Source organism: Rousettus aegyptiacus, unplaced genomic scaffold (assembly GCF_014176215.1).
Source record: "Rousettus aegyptiacus isolate mRouAeg1 unplaced genomic scaffold, mRouAeg1.p scaffold_m13_p_5, whole genome shotgun sequence".
NCBI lineage: Eukaryota > Metazoa > Chordata > Mammalia > Chiroptera > Pteropodidae > Rousettus > Rousettus aegyptiacus.
In genome coordinates this window covers 48,716,821-48,736,971 of record NW_023416308.1, presented here as the reverse complement: position 1 = coordinate 48,736,971, position 20,151 = coordinate 48,716,821, and the positions used below count along the sequence as shown (strand labels likewise).

General features: G+C 37.2%; 1 protein-coding gene and 1 long non-coding RNA gene across 2 annotated transcripts in view; one reads left to right on the top strand and one right to left on the bottom strand.

The window, feature by feature from the left end:
- The window catches only part of POGLUT3 (protein O-glucosyltransferase 3), a 26,270-nt gene extending 9,300 nt beyond the window's left edge, over window positions 1–16,970 (bottom strand). The window contains exons 1-3 of the mRNA XM_016160593.2: window positions 16,335–16,970; window positions 1,472–1,669; window positions 614–900 (exon numbers count right to left, since the gene is read on the bottom strand). Coding sequence (XP_016016079.2) covers window positions 614–900; window positions 1,472–1,669; window positions 16,335–16,536 — 687 coding nt within the window. The 5' untranslated portion in view covers window positions 16,537–16,970. The remainder of the gene's footprint in view (window positions 1–613; window positions 901–1,471; window positions 1,670–16,334) is intronic.
- Window positions 16,086–20,151, top strand: LOC118602880. The gene is made up of 2 exons (XR_004950943.1): window positions 16,086–16,180; window positions 17,148–20,151. It is a non-coding gene; the product is annotated as an uncharacterized LOC118602880 (long non-coding RNA).

Below are 20,151 nucleotides of genomic sequence, written 5' to 3'. Positions count from 1 at the left end.
GCCAAGACCTGATGATCAAGGACAGCCATTGAGACATTCCCAGAGGCAAGGATGACTGAGAGTCTGATTAATATAGGGATATCTATTTTTGAATGTTAGGGTTTTGTTTATTATTTTTTAAACTATGTACTGGTACAAAATAACCTTTCTTATCCCAACCTTCAGCAAAATGTGCCATACATAGTATCTTTTAGAGATGCTTAGGGTAAAACAAGGAAGATATGTTCTAAATTCAAGTTATTTTTAGGTGACAAGAAGAAAACAGTTGCAGAAAGTAAAATCTGAATGGAAGGAATATTCAGCAGGAATGGAGAACTTCTGGAACTGATCCTGAGGCTGTCAACATCTAGGAATTCACAGAAACCTTGGTAGTGCCCTGTGTGGCCTACTCATCAGGGATGGAGGCTCACGCCATTTAACATAAATATTAAAGGAAAGGGAGATTCATAAAGGTAAAGAACTTAGGAACATTCAGGAGGTAGACACTTTAGATGCACATTTCAAAGTCTGGAATACATTTCCATTCTTTGCCATTATTCTCCTAAGCATTTAAATATTACGACTAAATAATGAAATCACACTGTTTGTAAAAACAATGAATTCATTCTCATACCTTTCTTGCCAGTGATAGCAAAATCTCATCTGAGAACATTTTGAAGTCTGTGTACTTCCCTAAAGATCTCCGGTAGATGTAGTTATTGAGAATCGTGTAATGGACAATGGCACCCCTTTCATCCCCAAACCTTTTTGGAACTTCGTTTAGCATCTGCTGCAGATTGATGCTGGGGAAAGAAGCAAAATCTTTTGCAATCTGTGGTTCGTCTGTTGGACAAGAGAGAGTTTTCTGCCAGGCCTGAGTATTCTCTTCTGGACACTCACAGTATTCATGGTACACTGGTCCTAGGAAAGGCAAAACACATTCAATGCCACTTTCTATTAACAAAAACAACACAGGGAGTCGTTTCTGCTCCTTATGTGAACATGGGATAACTTCCTGGTGAATTCTAAGATTAGTCAGATAGGGGAATCTGCCCTGAACACATCAATGGTGAACGCAGTTATGTCAGAGTCCTGTGCTTCTACTTTCTGTCTTCCTTCACACCCTCCTAGACAACCTGGTATGGCCTATGCTCTCTCCCAATATAACCTACTTTTGGTCAATTAGCCAATAAATTTATTTCTAGTGAGTGAAAAATGGCTGATAAACATAAAGGAACCTACTTTATGCAAAAGAATGAAGAGTACTGAAAATGGTAACTATCTGGCTAAACACACAAGATTTTTTTTCTTATCATTTAAACCTTTTTAAGTTGTTTAGTTTTCTCTTAAAATTTCAAGTAAAATTGAGCTCCAGGAGATATGTATACCATGTTTGCTCTGTTGCATATGCCTTCAAGGTCATCCTAACCTATTCTGAAAGGCATGGGATCAACACATAAGACTGGCTCTGGATTATTTAATAATCACTTACCTTTCAAAATATAGGGAGACTGAGCTACATGCTCATCACCATAAAGGATGTCTATCTTCAGCCCTTCAGTGGCCGTTTCATACATCCTATACCGCATCAAAAACGTTCCATCATTCCTGTCCAAAGGTTTGGACGTGTGAATCCGGACTAACTCTTTAGGTGAAAGAGATTTGATTACTACTTTGAATAGTGTTTGACCTGAAAGAAAAAGTACATATAAATAACTCTACTACTTCATAGTTGTCTTAACAATTAGTGGATAAGTGTCTCTATATGGAAGTTACTTATTTTTCTAGTATCAGTAGTAAACAAAATCATTTTACTTTGGAAGATCCTTGAGGCCAGAAACTATTCTGGTTCATATCTTCAAACCAAGGAACTGACTCAATGTTGATTCATTAGTCACTCAATAAAGATTTATTGAATGAACAACATCAACTCATAAAAAAAGGCAAGGAAGAGATCAAATTTTTGCCATTTGATCTTTTCTTTTTTGGGTAGTTTTAAAGCCCAGGTAGTTAAAAATCTGTGAACTCAGAATGAGAGAGCTCTAAGGCAATCCAATTTTCTTCTTGTAAAATATACACAAGCTTCCTTGTACACCATTTTGATACCTAATAACTCTCATTTCTGAGGAAATTTTCCTTTTGCTAACCCAAATTTCAAGCTATACTTCTAAGCCCATTTCCTTAAGTAGACAGATATTATAGCTAATTACTAGACTGGGCACAAACACACACACACACCTTTGTAACTACTAGTTTACTTATCTAAACTTGTTTCCTCAGGCTGAAATGAAACAGTTATACTAGGATGATCTAATATCCATCCCTTTCAACTCCAAAATTCTGTGGGTTTTCTATTCTAAGATAAATTGTACCTACTTAGCTTAGCAAACTTTCCCTTCTCTTTGCAGTATATTGGCTGACTTCTTCAGGTTTTGAAATAATACTGTTGTGATTAATGTCACAGTGCCCCAGGTGTAAAAATTTGGATACTTTTCTTCAAAGAGTGCAGAGGATATACCTGCACTCAGTGCAGATCGGATCTTCAGGAGCTTTAAGAATAAAGATCAATTACTGTCCTAACCACAGTTAATCACCATACCAAAGGGCATTTTTTAAAAAGTGGTGAATCCTCTGAAATTTACGATAAGTTGTGACCAAAGTACCCTTTCATCTCACATCTCTCATATTATGAAATTAAGCATGTTTTATATATATATATATATATATATATATATATATATATATATGTATGTTATTGAAAAAGTTTGTATCGCCTATTCTCAGTTTCTAAATATAGTGATAAAGTTTCTACTTTCTTTTCATCTTCACGGGTTTTATTTTTTCTTTTGGGTCAGGAGAAATGTTTCTCAGTTTCTTCAGTTTACTAATAGTAATGTACTATGTGAAATCTTGCTATTAATTAATTAAGTACTGAACATACACATTTTAGGATGCATGAAATAAATGTGATTAAATTATGAAAGAAATCTGCTATAAGAAATGAAATATAATAGATAAATACAGGGGATGGTTATAAAAGAAAGGCAATAATTTAATGTGAAATTATTTAAAATGTTGGCAAGTACCTGAAATGCTTAATGAACACATAAGTTATTGATTTGCTACTTCCCATTTGGTTTCAGAAAATCAGTGGGGTATGATAGAATAAAAATCAGGAAGGCAGAGCCTGGAGACTAGGAAGCCATTGTCATTATTCCCTCTCCAGACTAGACACAGTCCAACAGTCTTATTGTCTCCTGAGCAAATAAGCTTGTTCTCTGTAAGTTTATGATTTTAATAAACAAAACAAATATAAGATAAGCATAGTAATAATCACTGTGATTTTTTGGAATGAGCTGGATTGACAGAAGAAAACTAGCTCCAAAACGCTTTATTATTTTTAAATTTAAAGTACTGGACTAGATCTCTGTGGTCTCTTCCAGGTATAACACGTTTTTTGGTCTCTAAAATAGCATTTAAAAGTTATATTTTAAAACATACATATAAAAATATAAGATAGCCATTGGAAATGCATATTTTAAATGTTTGGTTATTTTTATAGTAATTCTTCATGCCTGTGTCATTGTTGGCATGAAATTAATGTTAGAATCAATGCAAAATAATAATGATCAGGAATGAAATAGAAGCAATTCCAACCCCATAAAAGAGAAAATGAGAAGAGTGCAATTTCAAATCGTTTTAAAATGAAGAACTGTGAATTCTCATTTGTCTAATTAAAAACAAAAACAAAAACAGAATTAAAGCTCAGCTTGAGTTTTTCTGCTTCGAAAATTCAAACGGAGAGATAGCTAATTGAATAAGAATGCAGTGACTATGTAGACAAAAGGAGGTTGGGAGTATCAGTCTTACATCATTAGAATCAGAAATTTTGAAGATTTTTGATTTGGAAAGATATCAAAAGCATTTTTTAAAAAATGTACTTACTTAGCATTTATGTGCCAATCCCTGAACTTGAGGTTTTCTAGCTTATTTCCTACAAGAACCTGTAAGGTAGGTATTGTCGCCCCGTTTTACGGAAACCAGAAACCCAAGTCTCCCTTGAAGAATTTCAGTAACTCTCTAAGGTCACATACATAAGAGTAGCGGAGCTAATATTTGAACACAGTTTGAATCATTTTTTCAAAGCCCGACCTGAATCCGCCTGGTGACATTGTATAATGTTAGTATACAGATTCACAGAATTCAAAGCTGTAGGAACAACCTCTGGCACTTCTGGTAGAATAGAGTCATCAACTCCTGCCCCTGTTTAGGAAGTTTATTAAGGCTCTCTGCAGCTGCAACAAAAGTGTAGAGCCCACACGGCCAAGGGAGCAGATCCTGGAAGGCCAATTTGTTTTCCCTTGAGGCTAATCGGAACCCTCCGAAAATGTCTGGCTGCCAGCAGACCGTGGATATTCTCTAGCAACTTATTAAAAACTGATGCACAACAATCATATCATGGATGACTTGATTAAAGGGAGAAAGCACTGAGCTAGGTATTCAAGAGTTGGGTGTCTGGTCTTGGCTCTGACACTTAACAAGCTATGGAGCCATAGGCAAGACATTTTAACTTTACTGAGTTTCAGTTTCTTGTGTGTAACGTGAATGAATAATATCTATCCTTCTTACATCACAAGACAAGGAGAACAAATTAAATAGAGCACAGTTTAAAACAGTAAAATGTAAATATATATATGCTTTACTGTTAAAGTGTACAGCTGAAACTTACTGGATTTCATTAAACAAAGTTACCATAAAAAAAAATAAAACAGAAAAATGCTACACGATTAGTAGATTAAGATTATTTTATGAAGATATTGTTACTGATAAAAGTAGAAGAGGACTGAGTGGAAAATGAACACAGTTGACTCTTGAAAAATATAGGTTTGAGCTACATGAGTCCACTTATATGCAGATTTGTTTTTTAATAAATATACAATCACCCCTTCATTTTCCTGGATTTCCCATGTGCAGATTCAACCAACCACTGATTGAAAACCGTATTTTCGATCTGTGGTTAGGAATCCATGGATGCAGAGGGCTAACTGTATGCATTGTTCTACATCACTTTATATAAGGGACTTGAGCATCTGTGGATTTGGGTATCCATGGGAGTCCTGGAATCAATTTCCTCCGATATGGAGAAACACTGTGGTTAAGTTTTTGGAGAGTCGAAAGTTATACACAGATTTTTTACTTAGCTGAGGTCAGCACACCTAACTCCACATTGTTTAAGGGTTAACTATATATGTATCTTACCATCTTAACATAGTCCAACCATCCTTCCTCCAGCCCTCTTTTCTTCTACAATATTTACTGAGCATCTCTGCCAGGCACTATGCTAGATGCTGAGAATATAAAAATATCAACAGGTTCTGCCTACATTAATAATAGAAGGAAATATTCAATTTAAGTTAGATGTTAGTGAAAATAAAGATATAGATAGGTTTTTTTCCCCATCCAAGGTCATAGACTCCCTAATTTCTGTCTGTGGACTCCAGTTTGAGATCCCTTGCTTTAGATCATTCAAGTTCACAACATGTTTGTTATCTAGGTACCTGGAGATATGCAGCATAATAATTGTATTCAGACACTGTTAAACGGGAGCAATAATTACAGTAATAAAAGGAATTTTGATAAGTTGAGTAAAACAATTTACAGCTTGAGAAAAATTTGCCGTTTCTTCAATAAGTCCTTGGAGAAGGAAAATTTTCAGAACTTGCAAATGAATGATGGTGATAGAAGATGTAAGTAACTGGTTGGATTTGTTTTTCAGAACTATATGACAGCCTTTTAAATGGAAGCTAGAAATAAAGTGGCATGAAAGGGAACCAGTAGAATCTAAGGGAATGAAAGCGAAGTTGTCTAAAAAGACTTGGTGAAAGTCTGGTTTTTTTTTTTTCTTATGATTTTTTCCTGATCATAAAAATGGTATGATCGCTTTGGGGAAAAATTTTCTTGGGAAGAAGAGTGAAAAAAATGTTCTTACTCTCTTGCCATAACCACTGATAACACTGATGAACAAGGTATAGGTTATTTACAAAATTAGAATCAAATTATATAGTTTCTTTTATGTTTATTCCATCCTTAACCTAGGAAAACTATTATTAAATAATCTTTTAAAGCATTATTTTGAAAAAAATTTTAAATTTAATTATAAAAACACATAAATTTGACCATTTTTAAGTGTACAGTTCAGTAGTGTTAAATATATTCATTTTCATGCAACGATTCTCTACACCTTTTTCATTTTGCAAAACTGAAACTCTATAGCAATTCAACAACTTTCCATTTTTCTCTTCTATCAGGCCCTGACTACTCTAGGTACCTCATATAAGTGGAACCTAAAATATTACTTTTCATACTGTCAAATATTCTATCACATGAATGTACCATTCTTTTATTTAGCAATTACCTTATAGTTGACTATTTAAATTTACTACAGTACACAATTATAATGCTGCAATAATATCCTTGCATAGAAAAATCTTTTACTACATTCTGATCATTTTCTCAGGACAGATACCTAAAAATCAGGTTACCAGATTAAAGGTCATAGGCATTCTTTGTAAATGACATTTTTTAAATGTTACATTTTCTAACTGTTGAAACTAATTTTTTTTTTGTACATCAGGTTTGTAAATGTTAAAAACTCTTGATACTTTTGGATAATTACTTTCTAAAAATATTTGACTAATTTGTGCTCCACCAGCTTTCGGTATTACCATTTAAAAAAACTGCCAATATTAAGAAAACTATAGGCTGATATCTCTTATGAACATTGATGCAAAAATCCTCAACGAAATATTAGCAAACTGAATTCAGCAATACATTAAAAATATCAGACACCATGATCAAAGTGGATTTATTCCTAGGATGCAAGGTTGGTTCGATATCCAAAAATCAATTAATGTGATACACTACATTAACAAATTGAAGATAAAAACCATATGATCATATCAATAGATGCAGAAAAAGCATTCGACAAAATCCAGCATCCATTTATGATAAAAATCCTCAGCAAAGTGAGAATAGAGGGAACATACCTCAACATAATAAAGGCTCTATATGACAAACCCATAGCTAACATCATACTAAATGAGGAAAGGCTAAAAGCATTTTCCTTAAGGGACAAGACAAGGATGTCCTCTTTCACCACTCCTCTTCAACACTGTATTGAAAGTCTCAGCCACAGCAATAAGACAAGAACAAGAAATAAAAGGCATCTGAATTGGAAAGGAAGAAGTAAAACTCTCGTTTTTTGCCGATAACATGATACTACATATAAAGAACCATAAAGATTCCACCAAAAAACTGTTGGAACTGATCAATGAATTCAGTAAAGTAACAGGTTACAAAATAAATATTCAGAAGTCATTGGCATTTTTATACGCCAATGACAAACTTTCAGAAAGAGAAATTAAGAAAACAAACCCATTTACAATTGTGTCAAAACTATAAAATATCTGGGAATCAAATTAACCAAGAAGGTAGAAGACCTGTTTGTAGAAAATTATAAGTCATTGAAAAAAGAAATTGAAGAAGATACAAATAAATGGAAGCATATACCATGCTCATGGGTAGGAAGAATCAACTTCATTGAAATGGCCATACTACCCAAAGCAAGGTATAGATTCAATGCAATTCCTATCAAAATACCAATGGCATTTTTCAGAAAGCTAGAACAAAAAATACTAAAATTTATATAGAGCCATAAAAAATCTCGAATAGACAAGGCAATCGAGAAAGAAGAACATAATTGGAGGTATCACAATACCTGATAGCAAACTATACTACAAGTCTACAGTAATCAAAACAGCATGATACTGGCATAACAACAGATACATTGATCAGTGGAAGAGAATATAGAAATAAATCCACACCTATATGCTCATTTAATATATGGCAAAGGAGGTAAGAATATACAATGGGGTAAAGACAGTCTCTTCAATAAATGGTGTTGGGAAAACTGAACAGGTACATGCAAAAAAAGAAGCTGGACTATCTTCTTACACCGTATACAAGAATAGACTCAAATGGATTAAAGCTTTAAATGAAAGACCCGAAACCTTAAAACTTTTAGAAGGAAATATAGGCAGTAAACTCTCTGATATTACTAACAGGTATTTCTTTTTAGATATATCTCCTAGGGCAAAGGGAACAAAAGAAAAAATAAACAAATGGGACTACATCAAACTAAAAAGTTTTTGTACATTAAAGGAAACCATCAGCAAAACAAAAAAAAACAACCGACTAGGAGAAGATATTTGCTAATGATACATCTGATAAGGGGTTAATATCAAAAATGTATAAAGAGCTCATACAACTCAACAACAACAAAAAACAAACAGTCCAATTAAAAACTGGGCAGAAGACCTGAACGGATACTTCTCCAAAGAGGAACTACAGATGGCTAACAGGCATATGAAAAGATGCTCAAGGGTGCTAATCATCAGAGAACTGCCAATTAAAATCACAATGAGGATTCTGTGGAAACATAGCACATAGTGGAGTGAGAGATGTCTCTAGATCTCTCACCTTGAAACAACAGTAAGCTGAACATACAAAACTCAACGAAAAACGCCAAAACTGCACACCAGCACATCCGAGCACGGGATCTGCGCATAAGAGCTACCACAGGTCAGAACCTCGGGTGTTGGGCGGTGGACTGACAGTAATAAAGAAGATGCTTCTCACAGCCATCGAAGCTCCCTGTAGGAGAAGAGGGAGGGGTGAAGACTCAGCGACTTTCCTGAACAACCCTACCTAGAAGTGCAGGGGCTTATACGCAGCCAACCTGAGGGCCCAGTCATCAGAACAGAAAGCAGAGAAGCGGGGCGGGACCGCCGAGAAACAGCAGCTGATTTTTACGGGCTCCAGTTGCAAAACCAAGTCTGAGCCGCAGCCCCCAACCCCCGACCCAGAGGGCCCCTCCCCCCCATACCCTCTGAGACAGATCACCCTGCCCCAGCCCCAGGGGAATCTGAGCAAATGCTACCCTAACTGCTAGGGATTCAAGAGGCGTAGACACCGCCTCCTGGAAACCAAAAGAACGCCTTCTTTGCAGCAGGCTAAAGACACCTTTAGCTAATAAATCTTCTTTCTGGAAAGACAACAGAATACACTTCCATTAATGCTCAACTGGAGAATAGTCCATTAAACACCACGAACAACTAGGTGATGAGGCATCTCAGAAAGAAAGAGAAAAATCTCCAGAAAATAAGCTTACAGACATAGAAATATGCAACTTAAACGACAGAGACTTCAGGATGGTACTTCTGAAAAAACTCTCAATGAGAGCCAAACAAATTATATCAACAATTTCAGAAATTTAAAAAAAAAAAAAAAAAAAAAGCTAGATGAGCAGAGCAAGGAAACTGAAACCCTCAAGAAGAACAGAATAGATATTCTGGAGATGAAGAACATATTGCAAGAGTTGAAAAATGAAATAGCAAGTTTGGAAAATAGAGTCCACTAAATGGAAGAAAATATCAGTGATATCGAAATCTAGAAATAAATCAGAAGGAAGAAGAGAGAAACCAAAAAAATGAAAAGTAATGAAAGAGAAATGTAAGAACTAGCTGATACCATTGGGAGAGGAAACATAAGAATAATTGGCATTACTGAAGGCAAGAAAAAGGAGCAGGGACTAGAAAGCATATTCAGACAAAGAGTGGACAAGAATTTCCTAAATCTAAGGAATGAGCTGGAGCTTGGATTTCAAGAAGTCAACAGAACACCCAAATATCTCAATCCAAAAAGGCCTTCACCAAGACACATTGTATTAATGTTATCGAAAATCAATGACAAAGATATAATTCTCAAGGCAGCCAGGGAGAAGAAAATCAGTAACTTTTAAAGGAAAACACATTAGATTCTCATCAGACTTCTCAGCACAGACCTTACAAGCCAGAAAAGAATGGAACCAAATATTTAAACTATTAAGTGAAAGGAACTACCAGCCTAGAATAATGTATCCAGCTAAGCTCTCCTTTAGATATGAAGGAGAAATCAAGACCTTTCCAGGCATACAAAAATTGAAGGAATTCTGCACTATGAGGCCTGCACTACAGGAAATACTGAAAGTTTTCCGCTACTTAAAATAACAACAAAAATGCATAATGAAGAGTACAGTGACTATCAGGCATATAGAAGCAGAGGAGTGCAACCCTTATTAAGAGCAGGCAGGGCATTATAGCTAAAATAGTAAGAAGCAAATTGTTGTAATGAGAAAAAAAATTGCTATAGCAAGATAGTAATGAACGTTCACCATACATGGCTATAAGAAGACCTCATATTTCAATGATCACCCAAAATGTAAATGAACTGAACTCACCAATAAAAAGGCACACAGTTGCAGATTGGATCAATAAACAAAATCCAACCATATGCTGCCTCCAGGAGACACATCTCAGTTCCAAAGACAAATACAGACTCAAAGTGAAAGGGTGGAAAATGATATTTCAAGCAAATGGCATTCAGAGAAAGGCAGGAGTAGCAGTACTAATATTGGACGAAATAGACTTCAAAATAAAAAAAGTAAAGAAAGATACTGAAGGACACTTCATAATGATAAAGGGAATCATGCACCAAGAACACATAACACTTATTAATATCTATGCTCCCAATCAGGGAGCTCCAAAATATGTAAACCAATTACTAACAGAACTAAAGGGAGAAATAGACCAAAACACCATTGTAGTAGGAGACCAAAATACCCACTGTTAGATATGGACAGATCATCCAAAGAAAAAATCAGTAAGGAAATATCATCCTTAAATGACATGTTAGTCCAACTGGACATAATTGACATTTATAGAGCCTTAAAATCCCAAAACAGCCGCTTTTATATTCTTCTCTAGTGAACATGGATTCTCAAGAATTGATCCTATACTGGACACAGAGATAGCCCCAACAAACATAAGAGGGTTGAAATCATACCAACTACATTCTCTGATCATAATGCTTTGAAACTAGAGATCAACTGCAGAAAGAAATCAGATAGAAACACAAATACATGGAGATTAAACAACATGCTACTGAAGAATAACTGGGTCAGAGAAGAAATAAAAACAGAGATCAAGAGATACATAGAAATGAATGATAATGACAGTACTACAATCAAAACTTTTGGGACATGGCAAAAGTGGTCATACAAGGAAAGTTCATATCATTACAGGACTACCTCCAAAAACAAGTACGAGCCCAAATAAATAACCTAATGCTTCATCTTAAAAAACTAGAAAAGGAAGAGCAAATGAAGCCTAAAGTAAGCAGAAGGAAAGAAATTATCAATATTAGAGCAGAAATAAATGAAATTGAAAACAAAAAAAAAGATAGAAAAAATAAATGCAACATAGAGCTGGTTCTTTGAGAAGGTTAATAAAATTGACAAACTCCTGGCTAGACTCACTAAGGAAAAAAGAGAGAGTACGCAAATAAACAAAATCAGGGATAAAAGAGGAGAAATTACGACTGACATCGCAGAGATACAAAGGATAATACAAGAATACTATGAAAAATTATAGAACAGCAAATTTAATAACCTAGAAGAAATGGACCGGTACTTAGAAAAATACTAGACTGAATCAAGAACTGGAAAATCTAAATAGACTGATCGGCAGTATGAAAGTTTAAACAATCATCAAAAACCTACCAAAAAGTCAAAATCCAGGACCAGATGGCTTCACCAGTGAAGTCTACCAAACATTCAAAGAAGATTTAATACCTATTCTCCTCAAACTCTTACAAAAAATTGAAGAGGAGGCAATCCTTTCCAACTCATTTTATGAGGCCAATATTACTCTGATACCAAAACCTGGTAAGGATAACACAAAAAAAGAAAACTACAGACCAATATCTCTCATGAACACGGATGCAAAAATCCTAAATAAGATACTAACGAACTGAATACATATTAAAAAGATTACACACCACGAGCAAGTGGGCTTCATCCCAGGGGCACAGGGATGGTTCAACATACGCAAATCAATTAATGTGATACACCACATAAACTAATTAAAAAATAAGAATCATATGATCATATCAATAAAAGGCAGAAAAAGTCTTCGATAAGATACAGCATCCATTTATGATCAAAACACTTAACGAAATTGGTATAGAAGGAAAGTACTTTAACATAACAAAGGTCATATATGACAAACCTTCAGCCATTTAGTTTTTCACCATTATACTTAATGGTGAAAAACTAAAAACCTTCCCTTTAAGATCAGGAACAAGGCAAGGCTGTACACTTTCACCACTATTATTCAATGTAACACTGGAGGTCCTAGTGAGTGCAATTAGACAAGAGAAATATATAAAAGGCATCCAAATAGGAAACAAAGAAGTCAAACTGTCATTATTTGCAGCTGATATGATTCTCTATATAGAAAACCCTAAAGACTCTACAAGGACACTACTAGAAACAATAAGCAAATACAGTAAAGTCTCTGGATACAAAATCAACGTTCAAAAATCCATAGCATTCCTCTACTCTAACAAGGAAGCATCAGAAAAAGAGGCTGAAAAAGTAATTCATTTCACAATTGCAACAAAAAGAATCAAATACCTAGGTATAAACTAACAAAACATGTGAAAGACCTAAATAATGAAAATCACAAAGCCCTATTTAAAAAGATTGAAGAAGATAAAAAGAAATGGAAAGATATTTCATGTTCTTGGATTGGAAGAATCAACATAGTTAAAATGACCACATTATCTAAAGCATTATACAGATTTAATGCAATCACCATCAAAATCTCATTGACATTTTTTAAAGAAGTAGAACAAAAAATCATCAGATTTATGTGGAAGCACAAAAGACCCTAAATTGCCAAAGCCATCCTGAGAAAAAAAGTAAGGCTGGAAGCATCACTTTGCCTGACTTCAAATTATACTACAAAGTGACAGTAATCAAAACAGCATGGTATTTGGCAGAAAAACAGACACATGGACCAGTGGTACAGAATTGAGAGTCCAGAAGTAAATCCATATTTATATGGGCAAATAATTTTCAACAAAAAAGCCAAAAACATACAGTGGAGAAAGGAAAGTCTCTTCAATAAACAGTGCCAGGAAAACTGGAAAGCCACTTGCAAAAGAATGAAACTGGACTGTTATCTATCACCACACACCAAAATTAACTCAAAATAAATTAAGGACCTGAATATAAGACTGGAATCAATAAAATGCATAGAAGAAAACATAGGAACTAAACTCAAGGACCTTGAACTTAAAGAGGATTTTAGGAATTTGACTTCAAAGGCAAGGGAAGTAAAAGCAAAAACAAATGAATGGGACTACATCAAACTAAAAAGCTTATGCTCAGCAAAAGAAACCATCAACAAGGTAAAGAGACAACCATCCGAATGGGAAAATATATTTGAAAGCAACTCTTCCGATAAGGGCCTAATATCCAAAATAAACAAAGAACTCATACAACTCAATAACAACAAAAAAATAAGTGATCTATCCATAAAATCGGCAGAGGACCTGAACAGACACTTCTCCCCAGAAGTTATACAAATAGCCTACAAATATATGAAGAGATGCTCAACATCAATAGCTTTTAGGGAAATGCAAATCAAAACCACAATGAGATACCATCTCACACCTGTTAGAATGGCTATAATCAACAGGACAAGCAATAACAATTGTTGGAGAGGATGCAGAAAAAGGAACCCTCATATACAGTTGGTAGGACTGCAAATTGGTACAGCCACTCTGGAAAACAGTATGAAGTTTCCTCAGAAAACTAAGAATTGACCTAAATATGACCCAGCAATCCCTCTATTGGATATTTACCCCTAAAGACTTGAAAACCTATATCCACAAAGATATTTGCATACCAATGTTCATAGCAGCATTATTCACAGTGGCCAGGACATGGAAACAACCGAAGTGTCCTACAATAGATGATTGGCTAAGAAGCTGGGGTACATATATATACAATGGACTATTACTCAGCCATAAGAAAAGATGAAATACTGCCATTTGTGACAACATGGATAGACCTCAAGATAATCATGCTAAGTGAAATAAGCCAGACAGAAAAAGTTGAAAATCACATGATATCACTTATATGTGGGATATAAACCCAAAACCAACAAACGAGCAGGACAAACAAACAGAGACTCATGGACATAGACTATAGGCTAGTGGTTACCAGAGAACTATAGAGTAGTGGTTACTAGTGGGGTGGGGGAGGAGGAGGGAGATAGACGGGGTAAAGTGGGTCATATATAGGGAGGTGAAGTAGGCAAGGGGATCAAATATACTGTAGCTGAAGGAAACTGGACTTTGGGTGGTGAACACAAAATAGAATACACAGATGTCAAATAATAATGTACACATGAACATTATGATTGTATTAACCAATGTTACTCCAATAAACTTAATTTAAAAAAATACACAATGAGATATCAACTCACACCTGTCAGGATGACTATCATCAATAAACGAAAAATACCAAGGGTTGGTGAGGGTGTGGAGAAAAGAGAACCTTCATACATTGCTGATGGGATTGCAAATTGGGTCAGCTACTATGGAGTTTCCTCAAAAAATTAAAAAGAGATATACCTTTTGACTCAGCAATTGCACTTCCTAGTATTTATCCAAAGAAAACCAAAACAATAATTCATAAAGATCTATGCACTCCAATATTCATGAGAGCACAATTTACAATAGCCAAGATATGGAAGCAACCTAAATGCCCATCAACGGACAACTGGATAAAGAAATTATGGTTCATATATACAATGGAGTATTACTCAGTCATTTAAAAAAATGAAGTCCTACCATTTGCAACGACATGGATGAACTTAAAGGTTATTATGCTGAGTGAAATAAGTCAAAGAAAGATAGATACCATATGATTTCACTTATATGTGGTATCTAAGGAACAAAAAGAACAAACTAATCAAAAACAGATTCACACATATAGTGGACCATTTGGTGAAGGACAGGGGATGGGGGCTGGGAGGCTGGGAGAATGGTGCCAAGGGTTAAAGAAGTACAAATCAGTAATTGATAGCTGGGCACAGGGAGCATGGAAGAGGGAATGTAGTTAGCATTAATATGAGGGCTAAATGGAGGGCCAGGAGAGGGAGGGAGCAATTGGGGAGATCGTTTTATGAACATTATAGATGTCTAACTAATGTACTGTGTATCTGAAATGAATTTAAATAAATAAATTTATTTTAAAAAGACTAAAAAACATTGCCAATATTTTTAGAATAAAAAATGGAATTTTATTTGAATTTATAGTTCTTTAATTAATAGTAAGATTAGTAGCATTTCCATTTAGATCATGCAATTTCCTATTTTTATGTAGAAATTTATTTTTTCTTAGTTTCTTATCTTCTTTCCTTTCCAAAGCTTCTCCCGTTATAACATTATAGAATTAATTTTAGAAAATAATACTACAAAGAAGAAAATACACCCTATAGCGGAAGACTATGAATCTGGGTTTAAGAATCTTTTCTTCTGATCTTTAGGGCCATGGAAAGTCTTTCTAAAACTATAAAAAGTACTCAGTGATTTTCCACTGGCAGTGGAAGAAGAGGCACCGGTTTATTCTGATTATCTCTTTGTTGATAAAACAGGGTGCCAGTTGGCTGGACGTAAATTAGCAAATCCTGACTGGCAACAACTTGAAACAAGCAGGACAAGTTGTAAGAAGATGCAGAGATAAGTAAGATGCGCGGGAGAACGTGGGAGGACGACTGGGCAGAGGGATTCAGTACAAGAACCGCCCTCGGTAAAGGGAATAAACACCTCGTGAGTTTTACTGAATTTCATTAATTCCTACAATGTTTTCAAGAATTCGAAAACTGTTAAGAAAACAAAAATCTGCAGGCAAAATCGCCTTCTTTCTGCCTACTGCTCTGACGTTTCCTTTATGTTGGAGTTAGCAGTTTCGAACCCGTCAGGCCCAAGCAATACAACCCGACGCGATTCTTGGGCTTGATGACTCAACACGTGAAGGCACTCCCTGCATGCCGCGACAGTTCGGACAACAAAGTCGGGGTGGAAAGACCGACCATCTCCGGCGTGTGACTCACACTGCACGCATCGACACCCTGGGCGCCCTCCTTTCGGAACATCTGTCCCTGCATGTTTTTCGGGGAAGGGCCCTCAGAGATCATTCATTCATTCAACAGGCGTTCGTTGCCACTCCCTTCCCCCTTTGCGGCGGGAGGTAAGAGGAGGGAAGAGGAGGTGACCAGACCCGAGGAAGGGCGACAGAACAGGCCGGCGGGGATACGCCACGCAGGCGACGGGCGGATTCCCGGGAGGCGCGGGCGCGGCGGGGACGCGCGGCGGGGCGCGGGAGGCCCGCGGCTGGACGCTACCTGGGGGCGACCGCGTGAGGTTTCGGCCCTCCGAGCTGACGGCCTGCAGGTAGAAATAGCGGACCGGCAGAACGACGTCCGCCTGCAGCCCGGGGCCCCACACCAGGCTGCGCGGCGCGCTCACCGGCGCCTCGGGGGCCGCGGCAGCCACCAGCACAGCCAGCTGCAGCGGCAGCAGCAGGGCCCGCGGGAGGCGGCGCATGGTCGCCGGGCCGCTGCGGTCCAGCTCAGCGGCGGGGCGGAGAGGCGGGGAGGTGGCCCACCCCCGGATCTGTCCCGTCCAGGACGCGAGCGCAACGGGCAGCCCCCGGCCTTGCGCACTGCGGAGGGTTGACGGTGGGCCCTCCCCCAACCCCACCCCGCCCTCCGGCCTCTTAGACCCCACTGAGAACAGGGATCGTGGGTCCCGCACGGAGAGACCAAGGGTGAGAGTCTGCTCCCTTGATCGCCATGGCCTTGGCACGCCCGGCTTTCGCTTTCGGTTGCTTGAATTTGTCAATTACTTAGAGGAAAAGGTTTTTTAAAGGAGGCAAACACTGTGGTGACCGCTGTGGGACGAAAGGGCCCAGCAGCGAAGAACCTTAATATAGTTGAGGGAAATGCCTTCAGACGAGGAATTTCACTGGCTTTACGAGGTGCAGAGCCAATGTCACGTCCCTGCTCCCGTCCCAACACCCCCTCTCACCGCCCTCTGTTCGCGCCAGTTGGCTGAGCGCTTCCTTGTTTGTTTTCTGCTAAGCAATATCTCTCACAGGGTTGATTTCCTGCATTCTCCAAAATTCCCTGCTCCCTATGCTTCCCTTCTTTCAACAGGTATTTACTGAGCATCAACTGACCAAGCCTCAAGCCCAAGAGAGGAGCAAAGAGCAGGGTACTCTGTAGCACAAACTGGGGTCAGGCCTTGCCTGGAGCGTGGTGGGTGAGCTTCGCCTCAAAGTCAGGACGCTCTGTCCCCTGTAATTGATGAGGAATGATTGGTTTTGGCCACTCCGTAAAAGCTGGAAGTTGGATCTGGGACGAGACTGGCAGGGGCCCTAATAGCTAGAAGCCGGAGTCTGCCTCTCTTTTTCTGACCATTCTATTTATATTTGTTAATTATTTCTCCTCCTCTTTTTTTTCTACTTATGATTTAAATCTATTCGAAGGATATAAAGACTCTTCCCAGGTTAGGGTGAGCAGGGGAAATCATATCCTAGATTGGACATGGAGCTTCTGCACCCCCTTGGTAATTTCTCAGTCCAGAAATGCCAGACTCAGTCCCTGGACAGCCCTTCCTTCATCTCCCCACTTTAATTGGGCTGCTCAGCATTCTTGCTATGACCAAGTTTTACCAGGGCAAAATCTTTCTCATGTTTTTATTAGTTCTCTTGACCTATTTTAATGTTCTTTGCACTTTGTACTTTAGTGTTCTTTGTAAATCACTGGTAAATTTTAGGGCTAAAGAGTGGCATTACTTGGTATTACTTTCATTGCTAAATTTTATTTTGTGAAGTGTCTGCATGCTTTGAATTGAAAGCTTTGCTCTGCTCTAGCTATCACTTAAAAAAATTATTTGGAACACATTTTGTTCACAGTTTTCCAACATCAAACTTTAAAAAATTCCCAGAGAAATAATTTGAGGGTTAGCTGGTACTGGACGGTAGTAACATATGGCCTAATAAATTATATAATACTGTGGTAACACTCAGGTTTTTTTTTAAAGAACATATCAGAGAAGCCATATAATTGTATCTGAACACTCGTTAGCAATACTAAATCTGAACCACCCTGTTTTCTTTCTCATCTTAATCCATATCTTAAAAAGCGTATCTCTTCAGATCGACAAATGCCTTGACCAGAATCTTTATCATAAATCAAATTTCATTCACTCCACAAACATTTACTCACTGTCTACTACATTTTAGACATTATACATTGACTTCAAATCTGTGATTTAGTGGACAAGAAAGATAATGTAAAAAGTATGATAAATGCTAAAATATGAGTCAAGAACTGTTCAGAGTCTGGGATTTATCTTACTGATAAGCTAACAAGTTGGTCTTTATTGTTTCAAGTATTCTGTCAAAAGATATAAGATTCCTGGGTCAGGGATAGAGAACTTTATCATTCACTCCAAAAGCAGTATCCAGAGCTTCCTGTTGGTTTGTGCTGAATTCCCATGTTCACTGTTATGTGCTGGGTTATGTTCTTCCATAATCCATATGTCGAAGCACTAACCCAATACCTCAGAATGTGACTGTATTTGAAGACAGAGCCTTTAAAGAGATGATTAAGTTAAAAGTGGGCCATTGGAGCAGGCCCTAATCCGATCTAATTGATGTCTTTATAAGAAGAGGAAATTTGGACATGCAGACACCAGGAATGTTTGGACATAGAAGAAAGACCAAGTGAAGATGCAGTGAGAAGGCGTTTATCTGCAATCTAAGGAGAGAGGCCTCAGGAGAAATCTAACCTGTAGACATCTTGATCTTGAACTTCTAGCCTCCAGAACTGTGAGGAAATAAATTCTGTTGTGTGAGCCACCCAGTCTGGTATTTTGTTATGGCAGCCCTAGCAAACCAATATGCACCCTTCCTCCCCAGATTCAGCGTGAACAATGCAAAAGGCCTCTCACGGTTGCCTGCATTGCAAGAGAAGCACACGGAATTTAGGGGATTGCCACTTTCAGAGTAAGGTGAATTAAGCCTGCTCTTCCTTGATGGGGCTTTGTAAAACATCACCTTAAACCATGGCCACAGTTGATTTGTGCTTAGTTTGGAAACTGTCTCATGCTGAACCAATCAAAATCTTTTCCTTGGGAGTTTAAAATAAGGATTAAGAGATTTCAATTTGTCACTGACTGTTCTCTTAAATAGAGGTAATGTAAAATTCACTTTTTTTGCCTTGTAGACAAAATGGAAGAGTCATAGAAAATTCTCTGGGTTTTCTATGTGGTATATTTTACAGACTTGATAGAGTTCATAAGCAGCATCTCTGCTCTTGGTTTTAGGGATGTCCCTGTATCCTTATAAATTCCTCTTTTGACATTAGAGAATTGTCTTATTTTCAATGTCATTAATTAATAAAAACCTTACATGAGTTTAGATCCTAAAAAGGATAAATATTTATTTTAGTTATTTCAATAGTATTTATTCAGCATCCAATTTGTCATGCATTCTGCAAGGCGCTGGGAGTCTAAACTTGTAAACTGCCCTTCCACTTATGACAGTTACTATGGTGAATTTTAGGTTGTGAGACAATTGGTTTAAATATTAACTTGCATTCAGTATCTCATAGTATAGGGGTACTTCCGTCTAAAACACTACGACTCATTGGTCCATCCTGAGTCAGGCACTCATCCTTGAACCAGTCAACTGTGCCCAGACTCTTAGGGTCATGTAAGAACATCAATTCTTCCACAGCGAATAGGGGTGGGAGGGGGGTGGGGAGGGTTGGGCAGTCAGAGAATGGAGTTCCAGAGGAAAAAAGTGTCTAATGAGAAGAAAATTTTATCAGTATCCACTATATACCTCCAAAACATTTCTAGAAGTACTTATGAGTTTACTCTAGATTGTAATGAAACCATAATCTGGAAAGAATGGTTGGGAAGAAAGTTTAGAGGGAAGATTAATACTCCCATTTATTTGATTAAAACACAATGTTTCCTTTTCATCAAAAGGAAAAAAAAAACAGCTCTCTTTTTTTGTATCTGTATGAGATGGTGGATATTAACTGAATGTATTATGGTAATCATTTCTCTATGTAAGTCATGTCATTATGCAATGTTATATGTCAATTATTTTGCAATAAAACTGAAAACACTGTTTCACAAAATCAA